This window comes from Anser anser (genome assembly GCF_964211835.1).
Source record: "Anser anser genome assembly, chromosome: 21".
In the NCBI taxonomy this organism is placed as follows: domain Eukaryota; kingdom Metazoa; phylum Chordata; class Aves; order Anseriformes; family Anatidae; genus Anser; species Anser anser.
In genome coordinates, this window is record NC_139742.1 from 7259858 (window position 1) to 7283820 (window position 23963).

General features: G+C 40.9%; 1 protein-coding gene across 33 annotated transcripts in view; it reads right to left on the reverse strand.

Annotated features, from left to right (window-relative positions):
• Positions 1 to 23963, reverse strand: part of FNBP1 (formin binding protein 1) — a 98254-nt gene that overhangs the window by 18723 nt on the left and 55568 nt on the right. For 16 of the 33 annotated variants that reach the window (XM_083807967.1, XM_083807965.1, XM_083807975.1 and 13 more), the window contains exons 7-10: positions 16702 to 16830; positions 14795 to 14941; positions 9414 to 9611; positions 7874 to 8056 (exon numbers count right to left, since the gene is read on the reverse strand). In XM_083807967.1, coding sequence (XP_083664093.1) covers positions 7874 to 8056; positions 9414 to 9611; positions 14795 to 14941; positions 16702 to 16830 — 657 coding nt within the window. Of the gene's footprint in view, positions 1 to 7873; positions 8057 to 8440; positions 8468 to 9413; positions 9612 to 14794; positions 14942 to 16701; positions 16831 to 23963 lie in introns of all 33 variants that reach the window. The other 17 variants (XM_083807971.1, XM_083807963.1, XM_083807968.1 and 14 more) reach the window with 4 other exon arrangements.

Genomic DNA, 23963 nt, shown 5'->3' on the forward strand with positions numbered 1-23963 from the left:
AAGCCTACACAGCAGCATAGTTCGCCTCTGTCCTACATCACTTACACGTACAGCTCTCAACAGTGCTGCAGGGCCTCAAACTGACAGGTGGACAAATGTGCTTGGGCAGGCGACCACCAGAATTACCAAAGCCCTCTTCCAGTGTTGCAAGATGTTATGACAGCTGCTATTCGTGACGTTTTCCAAGAGATAGGGAGCCTCACGGTGTCACAGTGCCTTTCTGCTCTATGCCAAGCAGCACAAGTTGACTGCTATTCAAGATACAAACCCAGATTTTAAAGGGAAAATGAAAACTGCATCCGGCCTCCTCTTCCAGTAAAATGCACTGTGACTGTGCTACCAGATCTCTGGGGACAGTCGTGAAATGCTCAAACCATGCAAAACTTCCAAGTACGTAAATGCTGTATGTTAAAGACAGCTGAAAGGTGAAAATAGGAAAACGCCTCTTGCTCTAGGTGATGATCATATCGTCAGACTTCTGCACGTTCTTTTCAAGAGTTCTCTGTAATTATTACCACTGATAGCTCCCAGATATGGTGCTCTCAGAATCAAATGCTCCTTTTTTTTTTTTTTTTTTTAAGCAGCAGCACAGTTCTTTAGGGTTGGATTTAAAATAAAGGTGGCTCTACATCTATGGTGTTTTCAACAGCATGCTTAAGAAATACAAAATTTTCAAATACAGTCATTATCGTTAGAATTTATACAGTGATATATGCCAACCATTCAAGGAAACTATATGGTCTTAAAATAAATAGTGAAATATTCCTTTTGAACCGACACATTCAGTAACAATGCAGCAGTTAAACTTCCCTCTGAAGTTCATTCTACTGGTACGTAAACACTTGATAATCACAGTGCAGTGAAGAAATTTACCCTCTTAGCTAAGAGGCCACTGAAAAACCAAACAAAACTAATCAATTTGAGAGAATAATCACAGAAGGAGAAAGAATGAGCTAAAACGTGTTGCTGAAGAAATTCAACGGAGGCAGCTTTGGTTTGCGTAATTGCTTTAGCATTCCTGTGAACTTTAGCATAGACATGATCAGCACAAACTGAGATCCTTGTACATATAGATACAGACAAGACTTATGGTGCAGAAGAAATATTTACCTATGAAGCGCTCTATAAAAGGCACAAATGTAGGCTACATGCGCTAGTTTCTAAACACTACTCACTCTAAAGGCACTACGCTACTGCGAGGAACCATCTGCATCAAGACTATTTTTCGCTGTAAATTCAGCAAATTTGAAAGTGATTACAGACACTGTATGCCAAATTCTTACACTGTTAAGTATGACAAAAATAGAGAACTTATTAAAAGCATTTCCAAAAAGACCACATCAGGGATTGTTACAACCAGTACAAATAACAAAGCAGCTCATGGACTGAAAACAGTGAAATGCTGAAATAAGTCATAGTCCATTTTCCATTTTTGAAATGCATTGGTAATTCTACATGACAGCGATTCAATTGATATAAGCAAATATAAGCAGACAAAATAAATCTGCATTAAACATTCACTAAATAATTACTTTTGCCCAGTCAGTTGGGTTTTCAAAGCTAGAAACTTGCTTACAGCTCCTGGAAGAACCGGAGCATTTTTCCCTCCAAACAATCAAATAAATTGCATTGCTATAAAATACGCAAATCTGTTTCAAGTTGTCAATTTAAACCACGTCTAGCTTAGTCTTGCAAGGAAAAAATGAAGAGCCTAAGAGCCACAAGCTTCAATAACACATGAGAGAGCATGAAAGCCAGCAAGTCCATGTGTTATTGGACAGTCACAGACACTAACCTCACTTACAGAAAAGAGGGTTGAAATAAAGCACTGTGCTTCCAAGAGGAAATCTTCTTTTTTTAGTGCTCCTGTAGCAATCTGCCCTATACAATGCTTTATCTGGGTATCAGATTTAGAGGTCACAAGCACTGATTCCATGAACTATCATCATTAGAGAGAGCTCGGGGAAGCTTCAGAAAGCTTTTCAGAGTGCTCTACCACCAAGGCAGAGAATGTGTCACCGCACTGCTGTGAACCAAGGGTCGGCTCCTGATAGTCCAGACTGCACTCATAAAATAATTCAGAGTAAATGCACGGAACCCACCTGTAGTACTTTTTACACAAAACAGCTTAGTTGTAAAAGCCTACAAGCCTTTTATTGGGTAAGCCTACAAGTTTAACCAATTTTGAATTATTTTTTTTAGTTCTTTATTTTACAGCCAAGCACACTTCAAGTGGTTCCCACTGTAGTCTGAATTTCACAGGTCCATCTGCTTTAATTCTGCCAATTTCAGCATTTCCAGGACTAGCAGACAAATCATCTTCCTGCACACAACACAGTAAGCTGCAACTTGCCTCTCACCAAGTTTGCAGTTTCCCATTTATCTTTGACAAAGCACATTTCCAAAGCACACTCTAGCGGCGTTGTAAGTGGGGTTAGCGACTGTGCAGCGACGGTATGGGCTGATCACACCATACGCGGACTTACAACATATTCCCTAGCCTCAATGGCACACGTGGGTGTCCCTAAAGTCCTCTTCATGAGTTCTTTGTGAAAATACAAAGACTGTGTCTGCTGGTGAGTCAGCAAAAGAAAACACATCCGTTACGGTGGAGACTAGCACAGCACCTGCGTTTACTGCTTCTACAGCAAAAGACAGCTTGACGCTTAACGAACCTTTAAGTGCAAAGTGGAAGCTTGTTAGATACTAGGTGAGTATTAACAGGGTTTAGCGCACTCATAATATTTACATCTCATATTTTTAAAGGCTAGCTTAAAGACGCCAGGTCAGAAAACATCTCTGCTAGAACAAACCACGGCTTTACCGACCCCACCCACCCAACACCCCAGTCTTGGCAGAGATGCACACATTTGCAATACAATAACAAGTATTCCTATGGACAGGGAACACAGAAAAGGGGTGCTTGGTTTTGTTTGCTGTTTCTGCTCACTCACAGAACAACCAAGTAGTAGTCACAAACCAAGTAATAGTCACTCAGGCTGACCAACCACCAAGCATTGGGGGAAGAGCGCGCAGAGCATCACACAGGCAGGACAAGGTGGTAAGGGAAAACGTTAACTGGTGCAATGGAAATAAAATGACATTGTAATGAAGTCAACAACTTCCACTAAGAAGGAAACCACAAAAAAACCTCCACTGTGCCTTACGGGGCTGCTGGGAGGCTGGGGCTTGGGTAGCGACAGCAGGATTTGCATCCCAACTCCCAGCCCCATCTTCTGTTTAATTCCAGCCCAGCCTCCGAGTGAAGAGAGAAAAAGCAAACCAGCAGTGGCACACGGCAGCTCGAAGGTGTAAGTTCTACCCCTGGATTTTGTTAGTTCAGAAGTATTGCTCTTTAAATAAAGGTGCTGATGTTACTGCCGGTATAGCAATTAAAGAAAAGAACACAAAATTAATATCAACTAGCAGAGTACTGAGTTTTCTTTGTCCTCAAAATGGAATTAGAAAAAGCAGAGCAAGCATAAATGAAATTATGACTTATGTAAGTGGTTCCTCATTTTTGTACTCTTCTGGCTTTAACTTCCCTAAGAAACAGAGTTGATTTTAAGCACTATACTTTTTTAATACCATCTTATTAAAAACAGCACTGAAAAACTCTGCTTAGAAGACTTTTTTCCCCTCCTCTTCTAGTTCTGATCCATGCTAAAAGCTGTAACAGTTTTACATTATTCGCTACAGTGGACATTTCTTCTGTTGGGGTTAGAAGAAACTTTAAAGAAAAGAGGAAAACATGATTAGAAAACCACAGACACTGACAAGAGTCAGCACTTTTTTTTCCTTTTTTTTTTTTTTTTAAACAAACTGACTAGGGTTTTGTATTGGCTGTGACCATTGATACTGGTAGAGGTACCTCTACATTAACCTCGCATCTGTTGTAAATTGCCCAGGCATCTGTTTCCTTCCATAAAAACAAGAGTCACTGGATTTTTAGTTTGGAAGCAAAATTAAAACCAGACAGGGCACAGGACATATCATTACTAATTACATAATTCATTTTAACAGTCACCAGTGATTTTTCTGCTTTAGTTTTGTAATTTCTCTTTCCAAATGCAACATAAGATGCTAACCCAAAACTTTTTAAGGAAATTACTAAAACATGCTGCCTCTCCAGACACATTCAGATCTCAAAGACTTCGTGGAGGAATTGTATGGGAATCCAGTCACTCCCATTTCAAGGATCAATTACAACGTGCAGTTCTGCTGCCTGCATTTATCCTGCTAAGCTTTTGTTATCTACTAGGCTTGCTCACAATAAGTAGTTCCTTTTCATGCACTTCTTCCTTAAACTAGTGCAAAAAAGAAGTATGATACAGTTTCCTCTGAAATAAACAAATTGTTACCCTGCCTTTTGTGGGAGTTAACAGCTCAGTTTATCAACAAAGGCAGGAAAGACCTGACATGGTCCCAGGACATGTACCTAGGGACATGGTTTAGTGGGCAATACTGGTGGTAGGGGGCGGCTGGGCCAGATGATCTTGGGAGGGCTTTTCCAACCTTAATGATTCTATGATTCCATGACCTGCTTCTTGACAATTTGCTTGAATAATCTAAAACAATCTTAATTACTTAAATACTGAAAATCTCCTGTGGCCACCTTTACTGCAAGGTGTCTGGCTAGAGTGGCATTTTGCCTTTGAACAAAACCAGCAGTGCAGAGACAATATTCAAAGCAAATGAAATTCTTCAGTGTCCAAAGCCAAGCACCCATTACATTGTACTGTCCTCTCGGTTCCCCACGTGACCTTTCCAAAGGTTGCTTCACTAACGTATATCTGTACAGATCACACATCCTGTGCAGAGAGCTTCTCCCTACCTCCTCCCGTCTGATTTCTCTGGTAATATCACAATCCAGTATTTGCAACATTACTGCTCGTGAGCAAAATTCGGATGTTCTTGGATTTGGCAGTAGGACAAGGAGATGGAGAGGAACCGAGAAAAGGAAATCTTACAAAATTTAACATTGTAAAAGCAGAATTAACAGTATTATCTAGCTATGCTGAATATAAACAGGCCACATCAGACCTATCAGATGAAACAAATGCCAGCAACCCATTTTTCATCTCATAAACAGGATTAGGGGGGAGGATTGTCTTTTTTTTGCCTGGTTAGAATTTTATTTCTGAAGATCATGTAGCACTTTCATGACCTTTTAGTCTGAAAACCCAAATCACCAAGGACCTTTGAAATGTGAACTTTACAAATTCTCAAGTCAGACAGAGAAAGCTGCCAGGTCTTAGCAGCCTCTCCTGCTCTGTATTTCTAGATGGACTCAGTGGCTTGAATTCATCCCTCTGGAAAAAGCTACTATAAACTGAATGCTGGCCACCAACTTTCTTGGATGAGTCAGGCAGCAAAATATTTAGATACAAACATCCTGGTAGCAAAAAGGGGAAGGAAACAAAACAGGAGACCATCGCAAAAGGTTCCAATCAAGATTTAGCAAGAGCCACCTTTTTTACATTTTTAATGAACATGTCAGCAGAAATTAGAGGGACTCCAGAGAAAGGTATAGGAAAATATTCTAATTATTTCACTTTTTACACAAACCAGTTTAAAACGAAGCATGTTTAAGACTCTCTTGCTCTTCCCAGATAACACATGTTGGCATTTCTTCAGGCAAATATTAAAAGCAACTACTCATAATTGCTTATATGGCCAAATACTCACTAAAGAAGAATTTGTACATTTGAAATATGAGCTTGCGAATTGCCCGGGGAACCATAAACTAGCATTTCTAAATTGAGTTAGAAATATTCCACATTATTTCAAATAATCTGTTCGGTGAATGGCACTACTGGAGGACTACATAAGCTCCCACCTTCGGCAGTGCCTGACTGGCCCAAGCGTCTCACTGCCACCCCTATGAACAGGACCACCAGCAGCCAGCCCCCCATGGCAGTGCCATGAAGACAGCCACTGCTAGCACACCCTCCAAGCCTGCTGATACAGAAGCAGAACTGAAAGACTGCTTTTGCCCCTTAAAAGCTAGTGAGAAGAGATGCTGCGGGCCAAACTGCAACTGAAGGGAGGGAAGGAGGTACTCTTATAGAACCTGCCCTAGGACAAGTTGGAAACTTCCCGCTTCCCCAGTGAAAAGCACCAGAAAAGGGTTAGGGTTTTTTTGTTGGTTTTTTGATTCTAGCCTGAATACATCATTAAATAACAATTCCTTAGAAAAGAACCAAAAACTGCTCTTTTTTTTTTTTTTTTAAGTGTCCTGTCTGTAACCAGATGAGACAGAATACTGTTTACGACAGTGTTTTCAATTCTCTGTGACTAACCACTGAAGTTCCCCACTGAAATCATCTCTACTTTTATACAGCTCCAGCCTTCATCCTTAAATGTCAGTGCAGTCCCTGGAGCAGAATTTGGACTTTTTAAAATAGTTACTTCCTTGCTGTTAAAATGCATTTTAGAACAGGCTGTAAGATACTGAACAGTTGTGTCTCCTTCCTGTAATTTTTGTAACAATGATTTTAAGAACCTTAACCTAGGAGCCAAAGCAATACTGCACTAGCAACTTCTCAGCACAATCATGATGTCTGAGTTTGTCAGGGAATTATTTTATTTATTAATTTATTGTAAATTTATTTCAACACAAACACCTTGATGTAAGTTTACTAATATAGCTATGGTTCATCATTTAATTTTTAGCAAGCTCTCAGTTCAGGTCTCCTCCAGAATTTGCAAGAAAGGCAGCTATTACTGGCTATTGAAAATAGTTTTTCAACTTTGTATTTATGCAAAGGTATTTCATTGATATTTGAAGTGTCAAAGACCCTGCAGGACTTTAATTTTTTCTATGGTCACTTGAAAAACTGTGCAATCCATACCATCTACTCTAGGAGGCCCCAGCGCAGACATGAAAAACTTGCTGAGGAGCAGGATTTCATAGGCACTCTACAAGAATCATATCAAATTTTCCTATCTTACTGAAACTTCACTCCACAGGACACAGGCAGGTCCTTGGGAACTGCCAACCCCAAACATTTAGAGCCAATTGTAATCAGCATCTCTTAGTGGCTGCATTAAATTCAGTCCCCTAGCATCACCAGCATGGCAGCCCTGGTTTAAAGGACACCTGAACCACATAAACATCTTTATTACCACCTAGGATCTGTTCCTATTTCACATCTCATGTTTTTTTACCTGAAGACTCAGACTTAAACAAGCAAACACTTCAGCACTTGACGCGCTGTCTATAAGGCTGAGTCTCCAAAACAGAAAGCTTACACAGACTTGTGGCCCTCTCAGCCACAAACCCCAGGGATGTGACGTTCCTGCTACTGCACCAAGTGGTGTCAGGTCTTTTCAGGGAAATGCCTGAACTTGCACCAACTGAAACCAGAAGAATTATTTTCTAGAATCCCTCCTAATTTACTCCCCCTCCTTTGGGCAGAGATACTGAGCCCAATCCACCCTGCAGAAAAGAAAATTTCCCACCTAAGGGAGCAACTTTCAGCTTCAGGTTCATAGTAAGCCTCTGAACGGCACTCCTCCAAACCTACTCTGCCACAGACATATGCAGGGCTACATTAATGACTTTGTGACTTGTATGTGAATATTAAAGTTCAGCTCTCTTCTATACTTTGGACTACCACACTTTCATACCATCACCACCCCCAAAAAAAGACCATTTCCATCAGGAACTGCACTTTTTGTGGTTTCATTGTGGGGTTTTTGACTGCAAATGACTTTCTAGGTTGGGATTCCTTGGATTTGTCTGCATGTTATGATAAAACACAACGGATTCATTCACAAAACAAAACAAGTTTTTACATAACAGAACGTGCAATAAAAGCGCAAGAAAAAGAAAAGAGAAAGAAAGAGAGGTATCCAGAGGAGAACTTACCCCGCGCTTTAGGCTCCTGAAGCAGTGGATTTTGGGTTTGGAGGTCATGAACTCGTTGAAGCGATGGGAGAGGGGTTCCTTTTGCTGCTTGGGAGACTGGGGGCCGTTGGGAACAGCAGAGGGTGAGGCAGAGGCAGGGGGAGGAGGAGGGGGCTGATGGGGGGATGTTAAAAGGGACATAAGCTACGTATAAGAGATGGAGAAGTGACAGAATAAAAATCAAAATAAAAAGATAAAACACAAAACGAAAATAAGCATCAAAAACAATATTTGAAATCCAGAGAAAAAAAAACAATTAATTAAACATTAAAGGCCATGGTTCAAAGGAGGGGGGAGAGCAGTATTTAAGAGTTGTGTTAAATGAAGGATGTGATAAATGGAAGTTTTTAGTAAGTGATGCAACAGAACAGTAACACAAAGTATTTGGACAGGAAGCTCATGCAGACTCTTCCATGCAGCACTATCCCCATAAACTGCCCTGTTCTCACTCTGTTGACAGCTCAGAATAATGCATATGGATAGAGCTTTCAAATACCTGAATTTAAATGGATCAGATAAGGAAGGTACCTTAGTGCCCAGTAGCGTTTCTATTATCTGGAAAACAACAAACCACATTCCTTCCTGCTTTCAAATCATACCTCAGTAACGTGCATCAAACTTCACTTTTACAGATCCTAAGAATTTGCTCAGGAGTTGGTCCTGGTTTTTGCTTCTGGCTACACTGATGAAAGCACCAGAGAGCCGAGTTCCCTCTTACACCAGCACAAGAGAAATGACCCATTTTGATCAGGTAGGATTTTTGGACTCACTGGAATCATTAGAAGTGGTTTGATGAGGGTCAGAGCAAGGAGATCAAAACACTGAAGCTGCTCTGGGCTTCCATCAGTGTTACTGAAAACTGACCTAGTCCAGTCATCCTGACACGTTCTGGTAACCCCAGATGTATGGTGCCATGCATTATGGTGTAAAATATGACAGCGAAATGAGAAAGGTTTAATGGATACATCAGTTAATATGGTCTTTAAAGTCAACTGCTCAGTTAGTTGTGCTCCGTTAGTTGTGCTAAAGGAGAATGAATTGCAGAAATTCCTCGCTCCCCGCCACCCAACTGCAGAACCCAGCGCACAGACTGAGAAGGTAACTCAAATGAAAAGCTAAGGAGAGTTTTAGAAGTGTCAAACAGTAATGCCACATTAAAGCTTCCCCAAAGTAACATGTTAGTTAGCACACGTGACACTACGTAAGTGGTGTACAATTCCTTCTCTGAGTTAGGAACAGGAATGGACCATGGCACAGACATGACAACCAAAGTTAAATTAATATAAAAACTGCAACATAATTAAAGAAATTACAAAGAAAAAAAATCAAAGATATAAAAACTTAACTAAAGACTTGCACAAAACACCATAGTAAGACATTAGTTATTAACTTTCTGAAACTAAAGTTCTCTAAAAAACTGCGATTACCAGGTTCACTAGACAAGACAGAGGCTATTGACTACAAACATCCTAGCCCTAAGCTCAAGTTTGCAAGTCAGTACCTTATTTTTCTTGATGAATGGCCATAACTTGCCCTTGGATTTGCCACCAAACTTCGGCTCCGACTTCCCATCCCCTCTGGAGTTTGAAAGGCTGGATTCGGAGACAGTCCGCTTCATGGGCTGAGTGAAGTCCTCGAAGTCCACATCTCCTGGAGGCTCGAACCCCGATTTAAAGGCTTCTATTACCATTTGTGAATCCTGAAATGGGACAGATCCAGTACAAGAGTAAATACCTCAGATGAAGGCTGTCATCAAATTGGTGGCATAGAAGAACCGCACAAGGACAAACAAGGGTGCCTTCGAGGGAAACAACCTTTACAGGGACCAGTTTCATCCTGGCAAATCAACACCCTCCCAGAACTTGGGACCAAGATGAGTTTCTCCACTTTCTGCTCCAAAATCCAGGCACTTTTCATTGGAACTATTTTCACTATCATGATGTGCTTCAAAAAGATACACAGAGACTATTACCCCACCAAAACAAGGCACTCTGCCATGTAAAACTGAATGTTCCCAGATATTTCAGTAGCAAATGAAGTTAAAAACAACAAGAAACCCAACCTGTGTCAGTCAGAACATACTGCAACTGGGAACATAAACGGTCACAATCTCAGTTTCAGAATAGAACACAAAACGATGTCTGAAATAACGCAGGTGACCTTTGCTCTCAGATAGTCCATAATTTGTGTTACAAAATGCTAGTTCCTTTTGCAAAGGTATCACCGAGACCAGTCATTACTTAAAATACCAACAGATAAAAAAAAACTATGGTCTATTTGGGAAAGCAAACCATACAAAACGATCATTACAGCATGAGTCATTGTAGCTAACTGCAGAGGATGCTCAGGAAGAGCAAATTCAGGTCTCCTCATTCCAGCCTTCCACGAGCTGCAGCCTGACCTCAACCTAGCAACTCTTCTCCCTGGTTTGTTACCCATGCAAAAAATCAAAGTTCTGATACAATCCCCTTGTAATGGCTTTTTTTTTTTTTTTTAAATGTCCACTGGTGAAAATGACAAGGAGCTTATTATTGTTAGCTTTACTTACTAGAAGAGAAATCCTACTTCAGTAACTGAACAGATAAGTTAAGCGACTCATAACGAAGTTGAGGTACAGAATTGCTGGGCATGCAGCTGTAAGCAAGCTTCTGGAAAGCCCCGATAAATGCTCCTATATAACTGACCTCCAGTGACCACACTGCCACGAGTTAACCAGTCTGTGCTTGTGAACTTAGCTACAGTAAGCGGCAGGAGTTTATCTTCTGAGCTTTATCCTACAACTGGAGCAGCCCAGGGTCCTGCGAGCAGCCAGGCACCCTGGTGCTGCAGTGGCCGCTAACTCCAGGGCTGTCATTAAAGCCTCGTACCCTTCTGGTGCCACTAGGAGCACTAGATGCGAGTCAGCCACACACTGCCTGTACACTCTGCAGTGGGTTTGCTTTTTAAAAAAAAAAAAAAAAAAAAAAATCAAACCCAACATATAGCATTTTTCCTATACAGGCTTACAAACAATTAATTATACATAAATGCAGATTTGGACTTCAGCTTGCCAAATTCATTTAGATCTAATGTCCTCTGGGAAAAAAAATTCTACTTTTGATCTACTCAACTTCTATGGAAGGGAGCTTTTTATATAATACTGTTCTAACAGTTTTCGCTCTAAGATCATTAGAGGAACTGTGCCACAGCACACAAAAATCTCATTAGCCTCCAGAGAACAGCACCATCATTCTGCTTGGAGAAAAAAGATGAACTTGTTGCTTTGAAGGCATTTCACAGCTTCTGCTCGTGTCCGTAGGTAAAACAGTGTTCACAAAAAATCTAGTGGGATATAAACTTATTCAGAGGCCAGACACAATTAAGCAAAACACTGCTCTAAGATAAGCTTTGCAAAAATATCCAGGGGATTGCGTAGCAAATTAAGGCTTGAGATCCTCAATCTATTAGGTGCACTGTAGAATTCCTCCAGAACTTTGAAAGGAGGTTAAAACAACACTTTCTCTGTTATCTCAACCCAGTTTGACATTAAAACTTTTGTAGATATAAGCATTTGAAGAGGTTTTAAACAATAATCGTGAAGACGATTATTGTGAAGAAGGAAGTGACAAACACACATGAGGTTCCATACACCACTTTACAGGCATTTCATGCTATGCTTAGAGCCTTTCATTTTTCTTTTTTTTCTTTTTTAACTGTACAGTGTTCCTTCCATTTCGTCAAAACATCCTTCCACTACAATGGAGCTAAAAATATGCAGCATGCTCCACATATCACGAAGAGATAATGTCATAACAGGAACTCCCAGACCCGTAACAAATTCATTCTATCTGCTGCTGGAGCCTTCAGAAGCCAATTCTGCCTAGGTTCACTTAGCAGTCACCACAGCTCACCCTTGCAATGTGACCTCTGTGTTATTAGAAAGAGGACATGGAAAAGAAGCATATTTATAGCTGCATTAGAAACACAAGGCTAACGAGCGTTCCCAGCTATATCCAGCCAGTTTCCATTGATATTAGTGGGAGCTGCACACACTTTGGTGAGGGCAGAAAGCAATCCTACTTGCACAGTTACAAGTTCCCTAACTAAGCCCGAACAACTGGCCATTTTGTTAAGGGCATGAGTCAGAACTTTGTCATATTTAAGCTGCAGAGAATAATTAAATTATTCCATGTATCGTTCTGGTTCTCAACACCATCTAATGAAACAGGGGCCCTTAAACAACACGGTTTTCCAGACTCCTGCTAGCACCTATAGAGCTGGCTGTAGAAAGGAAGCCTGTTCCTAGCAGCCTGCACCTCCACAGTTACCACTTGACTGTGGAACTATGTCCTGACTTACTGCAGTACTACACAATTTTGATCAGCGGTTCACAGATGCCACAGGAATCCCTTGAAAGGTCTGTGTTTGTAATAAACCTACCTGAAGCTAAAAACTGATCATCAGAAAGCTCAGAGATACCCACATGAAGTGCAAGGGTGTGCTTTTTTTCCCCTCCTTCTTAAAACAATAATGCCTTTCCATCAGCTGGTAAGGTTTTCCTGACAGCAAAAAAAAAGTTGCAGAACTTGCAGGTTCTCACATCGTTTCAGCTAGAGCTGACTCACAGTGGTACATAAGGTAAAGCACTAGAATTGGTGCTTTCTCTGTAATTATTTTCTTTCTGACCAATACGTCTTCTATACTAGTTGTGGCTGTTCCATTCAAAGCCCCGGTTTCTGAAGTTACCAAAAAAAGAACTTTCATTTACCTCTCTCCTTCTTCAGCAAGTCTGTATGCGATAGCTGGACAAAAAGAGTGAAAATAAAACCAGAGTACCAATAAGGAGCTAAATATGAACTCCAGATGCATCACTGCCTTTTGTCAGTACCCTAGTCTCTGAGCTCATACGTTTCAAGTTTGGTGATACTGTACTTTGTTTATGATTACCAGATCCTGGAGATCTCCTCCCAGCTGGGAAACACATGTCTGTGTGGGCCCAGAGTTTCACACAAAGCTTTTCCTGCTCAGCAGGCTCTTGGTTTTGCTCACCATTGTACTAGTTCTATTATCACCAGCTGTCCTTGCATTCAACTTTCCTGGAATCTGACCTCATTTACAAAGCTGACTACAGCTCAGATCTAGTGACTTTCCTATCCAAAAATGTTCAGGCTTGAAAAAGATGAGCAAAGGAGAAACCCTTCAATTTGGATCTTTCAAAGAAAAGAAACTCTTCTGACAGTAGTCTAAGAACTGAAACTTGTTTCTTACAATTTTAAGGGGTGAGACAGGAAAGGTCTGCTGTAAGAGTCTGCATTACCGGCCAAAGCAGTACATGACCTGGAAATAGGGAAGACACAGCTTTTAAATTGCTACTGTCTGCACTTATGGACACAACTATAAAGTGGCAGGACCCGCATCTTGGAAAAGGCAGGAACAAGCATGCCACTTCTATTAGAATCAAGAAGGTGAGAAACCTCTGTTCCTGAGATAAAAAGTCCTTAATGATATTTTAAGAAAAGAAGAATCATTTATGGACTTTCCTGTTTTCAGACACAACATGCTAAACCCTTTGTAATTGTTCAGATGTAACAAATTTGGTTAAATACATTTTGGTTAGCATGGTGTTTTCAGGAGAACCCTTGGTTTTCAATGCTCAAAATACCTTTTTCAAAATACCTACTTGTGCATGTGAGCCAGCAGTCTGACTTATCTGTGTGCAAGAGAGACCAAGTTGAGCTGAAAATTCAGTGGTGGTGGTGAAGCTGGTTCCAATACCTAGCTTAAGTGGTTTGTGAGTTTCTCTCAGACTGTGCTTGAACATCAGAGCAGAATGTAGGCTTAAGAATGAATCTCTCCTTAGCGCAATTTTCACCATACAGCACCACGAACTGTACCCCCAAAAGGGTGCATTGTTCAAACATGGGAATCTGTTCCCCAGCTCCCCCTTCCCCTACCCCAAAACAGTAACTTTCAGATTCCTTGGTTTCCCATGCTGCTCTCTGTGAGAGCAACTGCTGAGCAAAAAGTAGGGGATTCATTTCAAAACCTCAGCCTCAGGCTTATGCTGCCAATTAACTGCAGTCTCCAGGCTCTGGGCACTGAATAGCTTAGAAAAGATTCCAGTGAAAAAGACGTATGGGAATTTCAAACAGCCAGCAAGACACATGCTGTTTGTATTTGAAGCACTAATGTGATCCATGAGAAGGGCTGAAAGAGCAGGCAGAGACTTCATTTACAAAGAGAGCAGATCATTCTGAAAAGAAAATAGAAAACACATTCACCCTTGTGCTAACTGTACATCAGCAAGCTCGGCCCAACTCTTCATCGGCCTTCATCAGGAAGGCTTGTTTTTACTCCGACATTCAGAAATCAAGACTTGTGAGAGCTCATTTACAGATCGCTAGCAAGTCTTAATTCTTCAAATAAACAATTCACAATAGAAGTTTTGCCAGAGTTGTTGCAATAATTTATGTAGCCAACACTTTAAATACTTCTATTACTATTATAAGAGTAACAAGCAGACATTCCTGCAACATTCCATTTTCTGACTATTAGATATAGAACCTATCTGAATAAGAATCTGTGACACTTCTAATGATGTCCATCATTTTCCTTACTCTAGGCAGAAGCCTATTCTTCAATAACAATATTTCAAAAAATCATTATCCTATCAAAAGGAAAGAATATTCCTAAAAGAAAAAAGGTGTGGCATTTCCAGATGTTAAGAAGATTTAGGAGATAATCTACCTCAGACAAAGTAGTCTGGGACAAAAGCCTACCATTTATTCTAGTTCTATGACTATAAAGCCCTCACCGTGGTTTGGACCCAGGATTTGAATCTCCATATACAAAGCGATCAGTACTAAAGACAGCAATTAACAATCCAAGCAATATAATACTTACGTTCTTGTGATCAATTGATTCTGCAGCTTTTGTAATTTCATCCAGACACTTTCCAATGATAGGGATCACTTGGCGGTCGACCTCTGCAAAAGTTTTCATGGATTCACCTATCCTCACAATTCTTCTTTCCTCCATCTCTTGTATTTTCTAAAACATTAGATTTCATTCAGATCAAATATCAAGAGTAGCTTCACAGTTTCAACCCATTTTTCTCCCCAGCAAACACTGCTTTAAAATGTATAGTTTAAATATGTTTTTAAGAATAGACAAACTAGGACAGCTGTTTTCATGAAGGCAGCAAATGGTATCATTCCCTCAAACATCTAAATCCCACTCTAAAAGCAATCTGTTACTATTAGTAAGAATTTTTCAATTATTTTTTTTTATGCTGAAAAATGCTGATTTGTCAAAAATCCCAGTTTTAGACATTTGTAAGAATGGTTCTTAAGGCCGTTAACATAATTTCCGGAACAACAAATTCTCTTCCATTTTCCACGACATGTTGTGAAAGAGCTCATTTTCATTCCACTGGAGAATCCAAGGGAACAAAAAAAAATGTTGTTTTCTCCCCTTCCCCCAAGAAGATAATTTTTGGTTTATGGGCAGTCTTATACATCACACATTGTTTACATGAGTGTTTCTCAACACATGCTCTCTGTTACTTGGTGGATTCAACGCCACGATCTCCAGCACCTATTCCATGGATCTCTGATTTAGAACAGAGGCTAAGTGAATGTAGTATAACACGGTTAAAACAGATTATAAAACAGGATACAGAAGGGCATGGACAAGAACTGGCTGTTTCACATTAGACTGCAGGAATTTTACTGAGTATTGATAACTTAGAAATTCCCATTACCTTGACTAATATGCAAGCAACAAAAGCAAAAAACGATCAAAGTTGTGCTGTAAAGAATTTCTGTTCTTTCCCTTATTTCACCATCTATGAGGAAGTGATAAAGCTTCCTAGAGCACTGGTAGTGAAAAGGAATCTTCTGCACAACTTAAAATAAGTATGCTCACCTACAAATCAGAGCACTTACCAGATTTAGGTTTAAATACAAATATACTGGAAGAATTTTATATATGATGCCATGGAAAATTTATCTCAAGATACTGGTTTGAAATACCATGAACAAAAGAGAAGGTGTCCATTTAGCTAAGAAGCTACAGTTATGGATAAGAAAATGCTTGCTTGCTATGCAAGTATCCGTTATTTCTGATCAGATGATAAGCATGTGACATTTTCTCCCTTAAAGAGGTTGTCTTTTCCACTTCTTGACTCTCATGACCCATTACAATGGAACAGTCATTTAGAATTTCTGTTCTATGACATTAATCTCTTTGTTCAGCCAAGCACACACTCAGATCTTCAGTCAGAACAAAAAAAGCTATCTGATTTGTACTTTCTCTACAGTCTTTCTTTAGGCATGGTAAGACATACTCAGCAAGCGTGCTTAAACCCTTTGACATTCACTATTGAGTTTAACTCCCCAATAATTCTGCAAACATCTGTGAAATCTGATTTCAAAACAGGTTATAAAGACTGTGAGGCTTTACAGATGTAAGGATGCCCAGCTGCCTCCTGCTCCAACAATGCAAATAATGCTCTCATTCCCCAGCTGCATGGACACAAGAGTTTAATACAGCAAATTGTGACGATTCCAAGGACTACCGTAATCTGCCATGACAATTCAATGTTGCCTTCCTCCTAAGAGAAAGGCACACTTTTACATACCCAAGCTCTCCATCACTTGGGGTAGCAGATTGCGTACAAAATTTGATAACAATGACAAAATGGCCAAAGAATAAAACAGGATCATAGAATCGGGCCAACATGCAATGCATCCCTTTATTTTTTTTCACAAGTGTATGAGCTACTCTAGTTCAGTGCCAGCGAGTCTTACCTGGAAGATGTTTGGTATGTGTGTGTAGTAATGATCATGCTGCTCACTGTTGAACTTCTGTAGAGTGGAACAATATTCTGCTTTGCTGTCTTCTGCCATTTGATGTCGCAGCTGGGCTTGCTGTCTCGCCTAAAGAAATGCCAAAAGTAGTTTATAACTTCCACTACATGGAAATAAATTACACTGCATTACTCCTCATCTTACCACCCTTACCAGTAGGCAGCACAGAAACATTAGCATATGGATCTCCGAACACATACGCTTACGGCTTACTCCTATACACAGATGTGTGTGAAACATTTCATCTACTTCAAGCATAAATCTGCAGTGTGCACTCCGGAAATTCAGTCCTCTTTCTTCTGTTAAATGTGGCAGGGCCTTGCCCTCTATTGAATCGACACATTCCTGCCTGTTCCTATTTGGAATTTTCAGTTAAATTGGTCAAAATCTGGCATATGAAGGACTTGTGTTCCTAGTTTGCCTAAGAAGCGATAGCTCTCACAGCTCAGCTGCATCCTCAGAATGAACATCTCTAGTCATTTGCCATCTTCATAGAACAAATGTGCTGCCACAGATCTAGCAGAAGACAGTGCCTGCTTCCTCCAGCTAGTGTCTCCCCTTTATGCTTGGAGCTGCTACCCTTTTTTTGTGTTGCAATATGTTAGTTCCATCAATCATTTTGCATTCCATAAACTGCCTCTCTTCATACTACATGAAGATGCTACCTATTACTAAACACCACAAGTTTGCCCCTCTAGTAGCCCCCTTAGGGGCAGAGGCTTTTTGACACTTCGGGACACTTCTTCATCCTCTGTATGCCCTAATGGCTGGCACCTGCTTTTCTCTACTGCACTACCTACCTGTTGGCTAGCAGTATCTTTCAGAGAAAAGGGAGGGACAAAAATGGTTTGTCCCATTTAACACGCTTCAGCCAACGTACCCATGACAAAACATCTCAATTTGTGTCCCCACTGTACTCTCTGCAAAGCCCTTTATGTACACTTCTTTGGACAGAGCTGGCATGCAGTGTGCAAGGAAAGGGGAGCCTGAGGAGCAGCTGAAACATGATTACCTTCTTATTTTTACCCACAGATCATTTGCTGCCCAGCATAGCTGAGCACTGGGCAATTACCCTCACTTCTTTCCCTAGAACAATCTGTCCCCAAGTGACCCTCCCGTACTTTCAGATTACTCTCCTTACAGTTCTGCTTCCCAAGGCCTTCTGTTGTCTGTTTCAGTGCCCAATATTATTCCCTTGCTGTCTATCCCATCTGTTTAATTTAGCTGCCTTTTCCTTCCTTGCTGCTGGCCTTCATACAGAAACTCTTCCTTCCCTTCCCTCATGGCTCCCTGCACCTACCTGCCTTCGCTCCCTACCCTGTGCTCACTTGCTGAGACTCTCCTCTCGTGCTCATTCACAATTTGCATCCAACCATCCAGAGCCGTTTTCATTCAGCTCCCATATAGCCCCTCACACTGCCACCTGCCCCAGAAGAGCCGGCTCCATGGCTGTGGATCAAATCCTTGCTCCAGTGAAGCCAGCAACAGCCTTGCTTTTTGGCGTTGTATATTTAATCCATCCTGTTTGCGCTTATTTTTCAGGCACTTGAAGCCTCCTCACCCTCTGCTGTCTACCTAGCCCTGGAACAGTCCTGCAAGTATTCAGAAAATATTAGGTTTTGATCATTCCCTCAAATTTCAAAATGACCCCTTTAAGAAAGGAGAGAGAAGGACTGCTTAAAAATTATTTAAAGCATTTTGGGATGTTTCAGGGAAAACAGTACAACAAATAATTTTAATACATTCTAAGAAGTGGGCTCCCATTGAAAGCAGTTCAGAGAGGGGTTAGCCTTTGAACTGTTCCAAGCAGACAATAGTTTCCTGACAATAAATCCATGAAATACCAAATCATGGAACATTTTAGTAATCATAACTGGAAGCTAACAAGTTCTGCCAAAAGGTTTCAAATCTCAGTTTGAAAAGAAATAGGCTTCCCTTCCACTTGTCCAGCTCACACCTCTCACCTAATAATTTATTTTGCCTCAATTCAGCTATTTCTTTTGCAAGTGCAGTCAACTGAAGGAGTTTCCTAGATCCCCTTTCACATTCTTTCTACAAAAACAATAATTCAAGCACAATGAAAAAATGCTGGGCACTAAGTGCGTAACAGGAGATGAAACAGTAGCATCAAATGGAAAAGATTGTGACTATGACCAAATAAATAGATCCAATATAAAACTTGCATCTTTGCCTGTTCCCCAAGAGTTTTAATTGTCCACTCACTCTTGCAAAGGAAGCAGCATTGGGAGCTCTACCTGGTGCAATGAAATTCCAAGCAGCCATATCAATCATTTTTCTACCCAAGTGCTCGATATGATTTATTAAACCTTATCATCCATGCATTCATGTATAGCTATGTTGAACACAAGTGGAAAACAATATCGCCTTGTACTACAAACACAAATACACGAGCAAAACAAAGTCAGCCATGGAAAGGCTGACAGCTGTAAGGGTAACGTACGGTTGTCTCCCAGCCCCTTCCTCAAGTCCCAGCTGCCAGAGATCAATATTCATTTGTGAGGCCCATTCTCCTCAGCTACCTAAGAGCAGCCCATTGTTCGAGCTGACTTCTATGAAAGGCCCCGTCCCACTTAGCTTTTTTTTAAAAAAAAAAAAAAAAAAAAGTAGTGCAACTCAGGAATTTGTCCCTTGACTCTATTTTTGAAACAGAAGAGCAAGAAATTCACTATTACACATTTCCAGTCAGACCCAGCAAACATTAAGCCTCCAGAGTTCATTCTCATGAGCAAGCTCACTGGTGGGGTATGGTAACCCTGAGCTCAGTGTATACAGGAGTAGATGCTCTGTTTCCAAAACTATCTTAACTGGCCCCAAATAAGAGGAGGCAGCAGATGAATAAGTAAAATTGGGTACATTCCAAAACCAAGAATTTTTGTATGAGAGCCCCAGTGATGTTTTGTTTCTCCTGGCCATTTAATGCATTTGGCAAGCTTCAAACTGTTTAAATACTTTTCCAATGAGGTATTTGTTTCTTAAAATAAAAACATAAAAGAGTCTAGATTTTTTTATTACTTCATTTGAGTATGTCACTTACTCTAACATCATCACTTCTAGTACTAGCAGAATTACATTTTATAACTGGGTTCCTGCATTCTGCTGAAGCACAGAATGATAAAAATGAGTCGACGACATTAAGTGTCACATTCAGAGCAATGGATGCAGTGGCCTGGAGCTGCACAGTCACAGGAACTATTTTGGGAGTAATTTACAGTTGAGCTTCACAGAAAATTTATTTTTATCTTCTTCACTGCTCACTTTTGCATGCAAACAGCTTCAGAGAAGATACTTTTCAGGCTTTTAGAATTAATGTTAAAATATTTGCTCTGAACAGCATTTTCAGGAGGAAAGGCTTTGGAATACCCAGTCTCTGGAAAACCAGACCATGCCTTCAGATATGGGAGGACGATGCTGTGATGCAGCTTTCAGCCAACACACTCTCTCCTTTTAACTGTGCAGGGATGATCAAGCAAGAGCTGGGATTTCTAGCACCACATGCAAAACCACAATCCAGATCAACAGACTGCCAGATCACTCTTGGTTAAAACAGAAGTCAGGACTAGGTACTCGTAAGACTACCAAAAAAATCCCCTCCCCTTGAAAGGGGGAATGAGTGAGGTCACTTTCATCATCATGAAAAACCAGAAAAGGGTATATGCATTTGAGGGATTTGGGGGGAAGAAAAGCATTTTCCTTTTCTTTGCAAAAGATACTCAGATCTTGTACGCACTTGTTAAAGAAATGCACATCCACCCCCAGAGCACACCTTCATAACATCTTTTAGTCCCCAAATAAACACGTGCAGCGTATATACACACAACCTCCCCTCCAAAGTCTATTTTTGTTAAGGCAATTCTTCTGTGAACTCGTGTGGCAGCAATAAAACCAAAAGGTCACATATGCCAGTGTACTTCTCATCAAGAAAAGCGCTCCCAAGAATGAAGGACAGCCCAGTATCTGCAGCGCCATCAGCCCTGCAGCAAGTATACTGGTAAACTTAAGAGTTTCCACTGCCATGGCAATTCGGATCTGAACACAATCACACCAAAGCACTATTTTCTGTAACTAACTTACAGAAAGGTATAGGTAAAGAAAGCATAGGAGAAAGAAAAAATACACTGCCACTTCAGTCTTCACTACAGAAAAGAATGAAGGATATTTTGCAGAGAACAATTTGTAAGACACATTCCAGAAACAGCTAGAGACTCAATGGACACACTGTCTTTTGGGTTTACACAGACAAAAAATGCAGCCCCTCCGGGCTGTTATGGTGGGAGTGATATGAATAACTGAAAAGGGCAGAAAAAAGCTTTGGCTGCTGTTAAGCTGATCTGCACGGAGTGGAACAGTTCAACTTCTCAGCCATTGCTCTTGTCCAGAATGGCAGAGTTTCCAGTCAAAACTCTGGTGTAGCTTGCTTTCTCCTGCCCCCTCTTTTCAAAAACACCAACAAACCCAGACAGCATGTGAGATGCATCACTGCCAGGCCGCTGCCTGCCAAAAGAGATCTGTCTTTGGTAAATCCAAGATCAGACTGAAACGCAAACACAAAAATCCCCCCCTCACCCCTCGTCGACTGGCCAATCCCTTCAAAATAAGTTAATGATAAAGGCAGACTCAGAAACACTTCACCAATTTCAGGAATGCTTTCAATTGCTCACAGATTTTTCAGCTGCGGGCTCTGACCCTCCCCACACAGCCAGGCTCACATTGCTGCTCTCTGTTGCGAGCAGGCACTATCACTAACAGCAGTGGGGCGTCTCTTGGTAGCAGCAACACTGGCAGCATTTGCAGAAGCATTAATAACAGTGGGAACTCTGCCATGGACTTCAAAACAGGGCCAGGATTTCAGGCTTTGATTTACATAGCCTCCAAGTCAAGCTCCATTGTTTACTATTTTACAATAACCAGTTTGGTCTCTCTGAACTGGCACGCAAAAAAGTTTCAGAATTTGCTTTCCTGAAAGCAAGAAGGCAGAACGGGACGTGCGAAATAACAGATAGGAAAGGAAGAAGAAAAATCCTTACTTTTAATATTAAAGGGATATAAAAAATTAATCTTCATGACAACCTGTGAATCCTTGAAACCCTTTGTTCAAATAAAATACACAAACAAGCAAAGAGCTGATGGGAGAGAAAATTTTCATGGTCAGATCTCAGGAACTGTTATCTGGTGAACTTGCATTCCACCTAATTCTGCCAGATGACCGAAGTGTACGCTAATAAGAGATGTACTAAAGCAACAAACCACCAAAACTCTAGTGAGAAAGGTGGGCCACATCTAGCAGAGCTGAGAGCAACGCTAAGCACCCTGCACAATGCTCTTGCACAGCTCTTAAATTGCACTGGTCCCAGCTGCACTACTAAAAAAATTAAATAGCAACAAGGACTCACCCAGTTGTGTCAGTCTTCTACTCATGCAACCAGTCCTGCAACTGCTCCAAGGCCCTAGCAAAAAAACCCGTGCCTCAAATCCAAGATTTTGTCTCCTTCCACAGCCACTCTCATGTCACAAGCACTGAATATGCAAACTGTCTGGGTGACCAAACAGTCAAATGGGCAAGAGGGTCAGATGGACAAATCTCCACTAGTAGCCTGCCACACAGCTTGGAGAAAGCCAGTCCCAAGAGGATGCTTTAAAAAGTCTAGTTTATTACAAAAGAACGAGGTGCTTGCACAATAGGTAGAAGAATATTTGGAATTGAGGGAGGAGGTTACCAGAGAGGTGTTTGGAGCAGCTGCTGGCTGTTTAAATGATTTCTGGAGACCTGTTCAGTTGTACTAACATAAGCAATTAAGTTCTGCAGTGTATAAATGTAAGTATGGAATATAAATAATGGAACTTATTTCAGGACTGTATAATACATTGCTTAGATCATACTTTGAATACTGGGCATGGTTCTAGTAATCTCTCTCCAACAAAGATTTTATAAACACTGCCAATGCAGGATGAATAGTCAGGGCTGAAGAAAGTTACCATATGATTCTGCTAGCCTTAAAGCCTCACTTTATGGGTACCACACATTCACTTAAACTGAACAGCTCACAAACTTAACAGCCAAATTCTGAGGTCTCTGCTTCATTTTCCCTTAGTTCTGACACAGCTGAAAAGATCTGTCAAAATATTTTTGACAGAATAACTACAGACAAGCTTTCTAACCATACAGTGCAAACTAATTGCTCTGCACTAGCTAAGAATGCCTACGCCTTGATTCAAAGGGTGGTTGATCCTTAATTCAGGAGTTGTTCTTAACCCTCCCCTTCACAACCCCTTTTTACCTCCATGACTTGTTTGCTCCACTTAGCAATCCGCCGCCCAGTAGGGCTGCATTGTTATGAAACTGTCAAATTGCTATGTAGGGCATTATTGCAGACGGGTACCGCTAAGAGGAAACAAATTCAGATGGATTTCCTAATCCTATACTAAAACTGACTGGTATTTTTATTTCTTGAGCTCTTAACACCAAATAACAGTGTCTGCATGGGATACATAAGGTTATTTAGCTTCCCAGATGATGCTTCTAGGGTCATTAACTCTTCATAGTCTAGAAATCAAAGCTCATAAATTAGTCACAAGTCCAAAAGGGAAACAGCTGCTGTATCATCTCAGCGTCGCTGATAGCAGGTTGTAAACAAGGCTTATTCTACCAGAAACGCAAATGACCGTCCTGAGGGACTCCCTACACACTACAGTGCCCATTAGGAAGAAGCAGTTCAAAAAGGAGATTGGGATCTGCATAAACTAGAGAAAATATGTTAGCGTGAATCTAATGGCTTTAAATCATGTTACCGAGAAAAGACTGCCCTTGAATTTATGGGAAATTTGACTCGCATCGGAACTAAAGACACACAGGGGTTCAGTAGGTTCCATCAGCGGAGCAACAGAAACGCAGCTGCCTAGTAAACATAAGGAAAATTCAGCACCACGCAGAGAACGTGGGAAAGCCTTATGCAGCGTGTAACTAAGCAAGAAATGCACAGGGCTCTCTGGAACTATGTCTGGGACTAAGCCTTACCCACCTCACCTGTATTAATCATACAAACACTGTCGAGGTTTTCTAGCTTCTACCATCGCCCTCGCATGGCACTACGTTTTCCAACCGCTGACAAGTTCAGTATGGCAGTAGATGCCTCAAAAGTTGGATGAGCCAGGGAAAGAATACAATAAGCCTAATTGTCACAGCG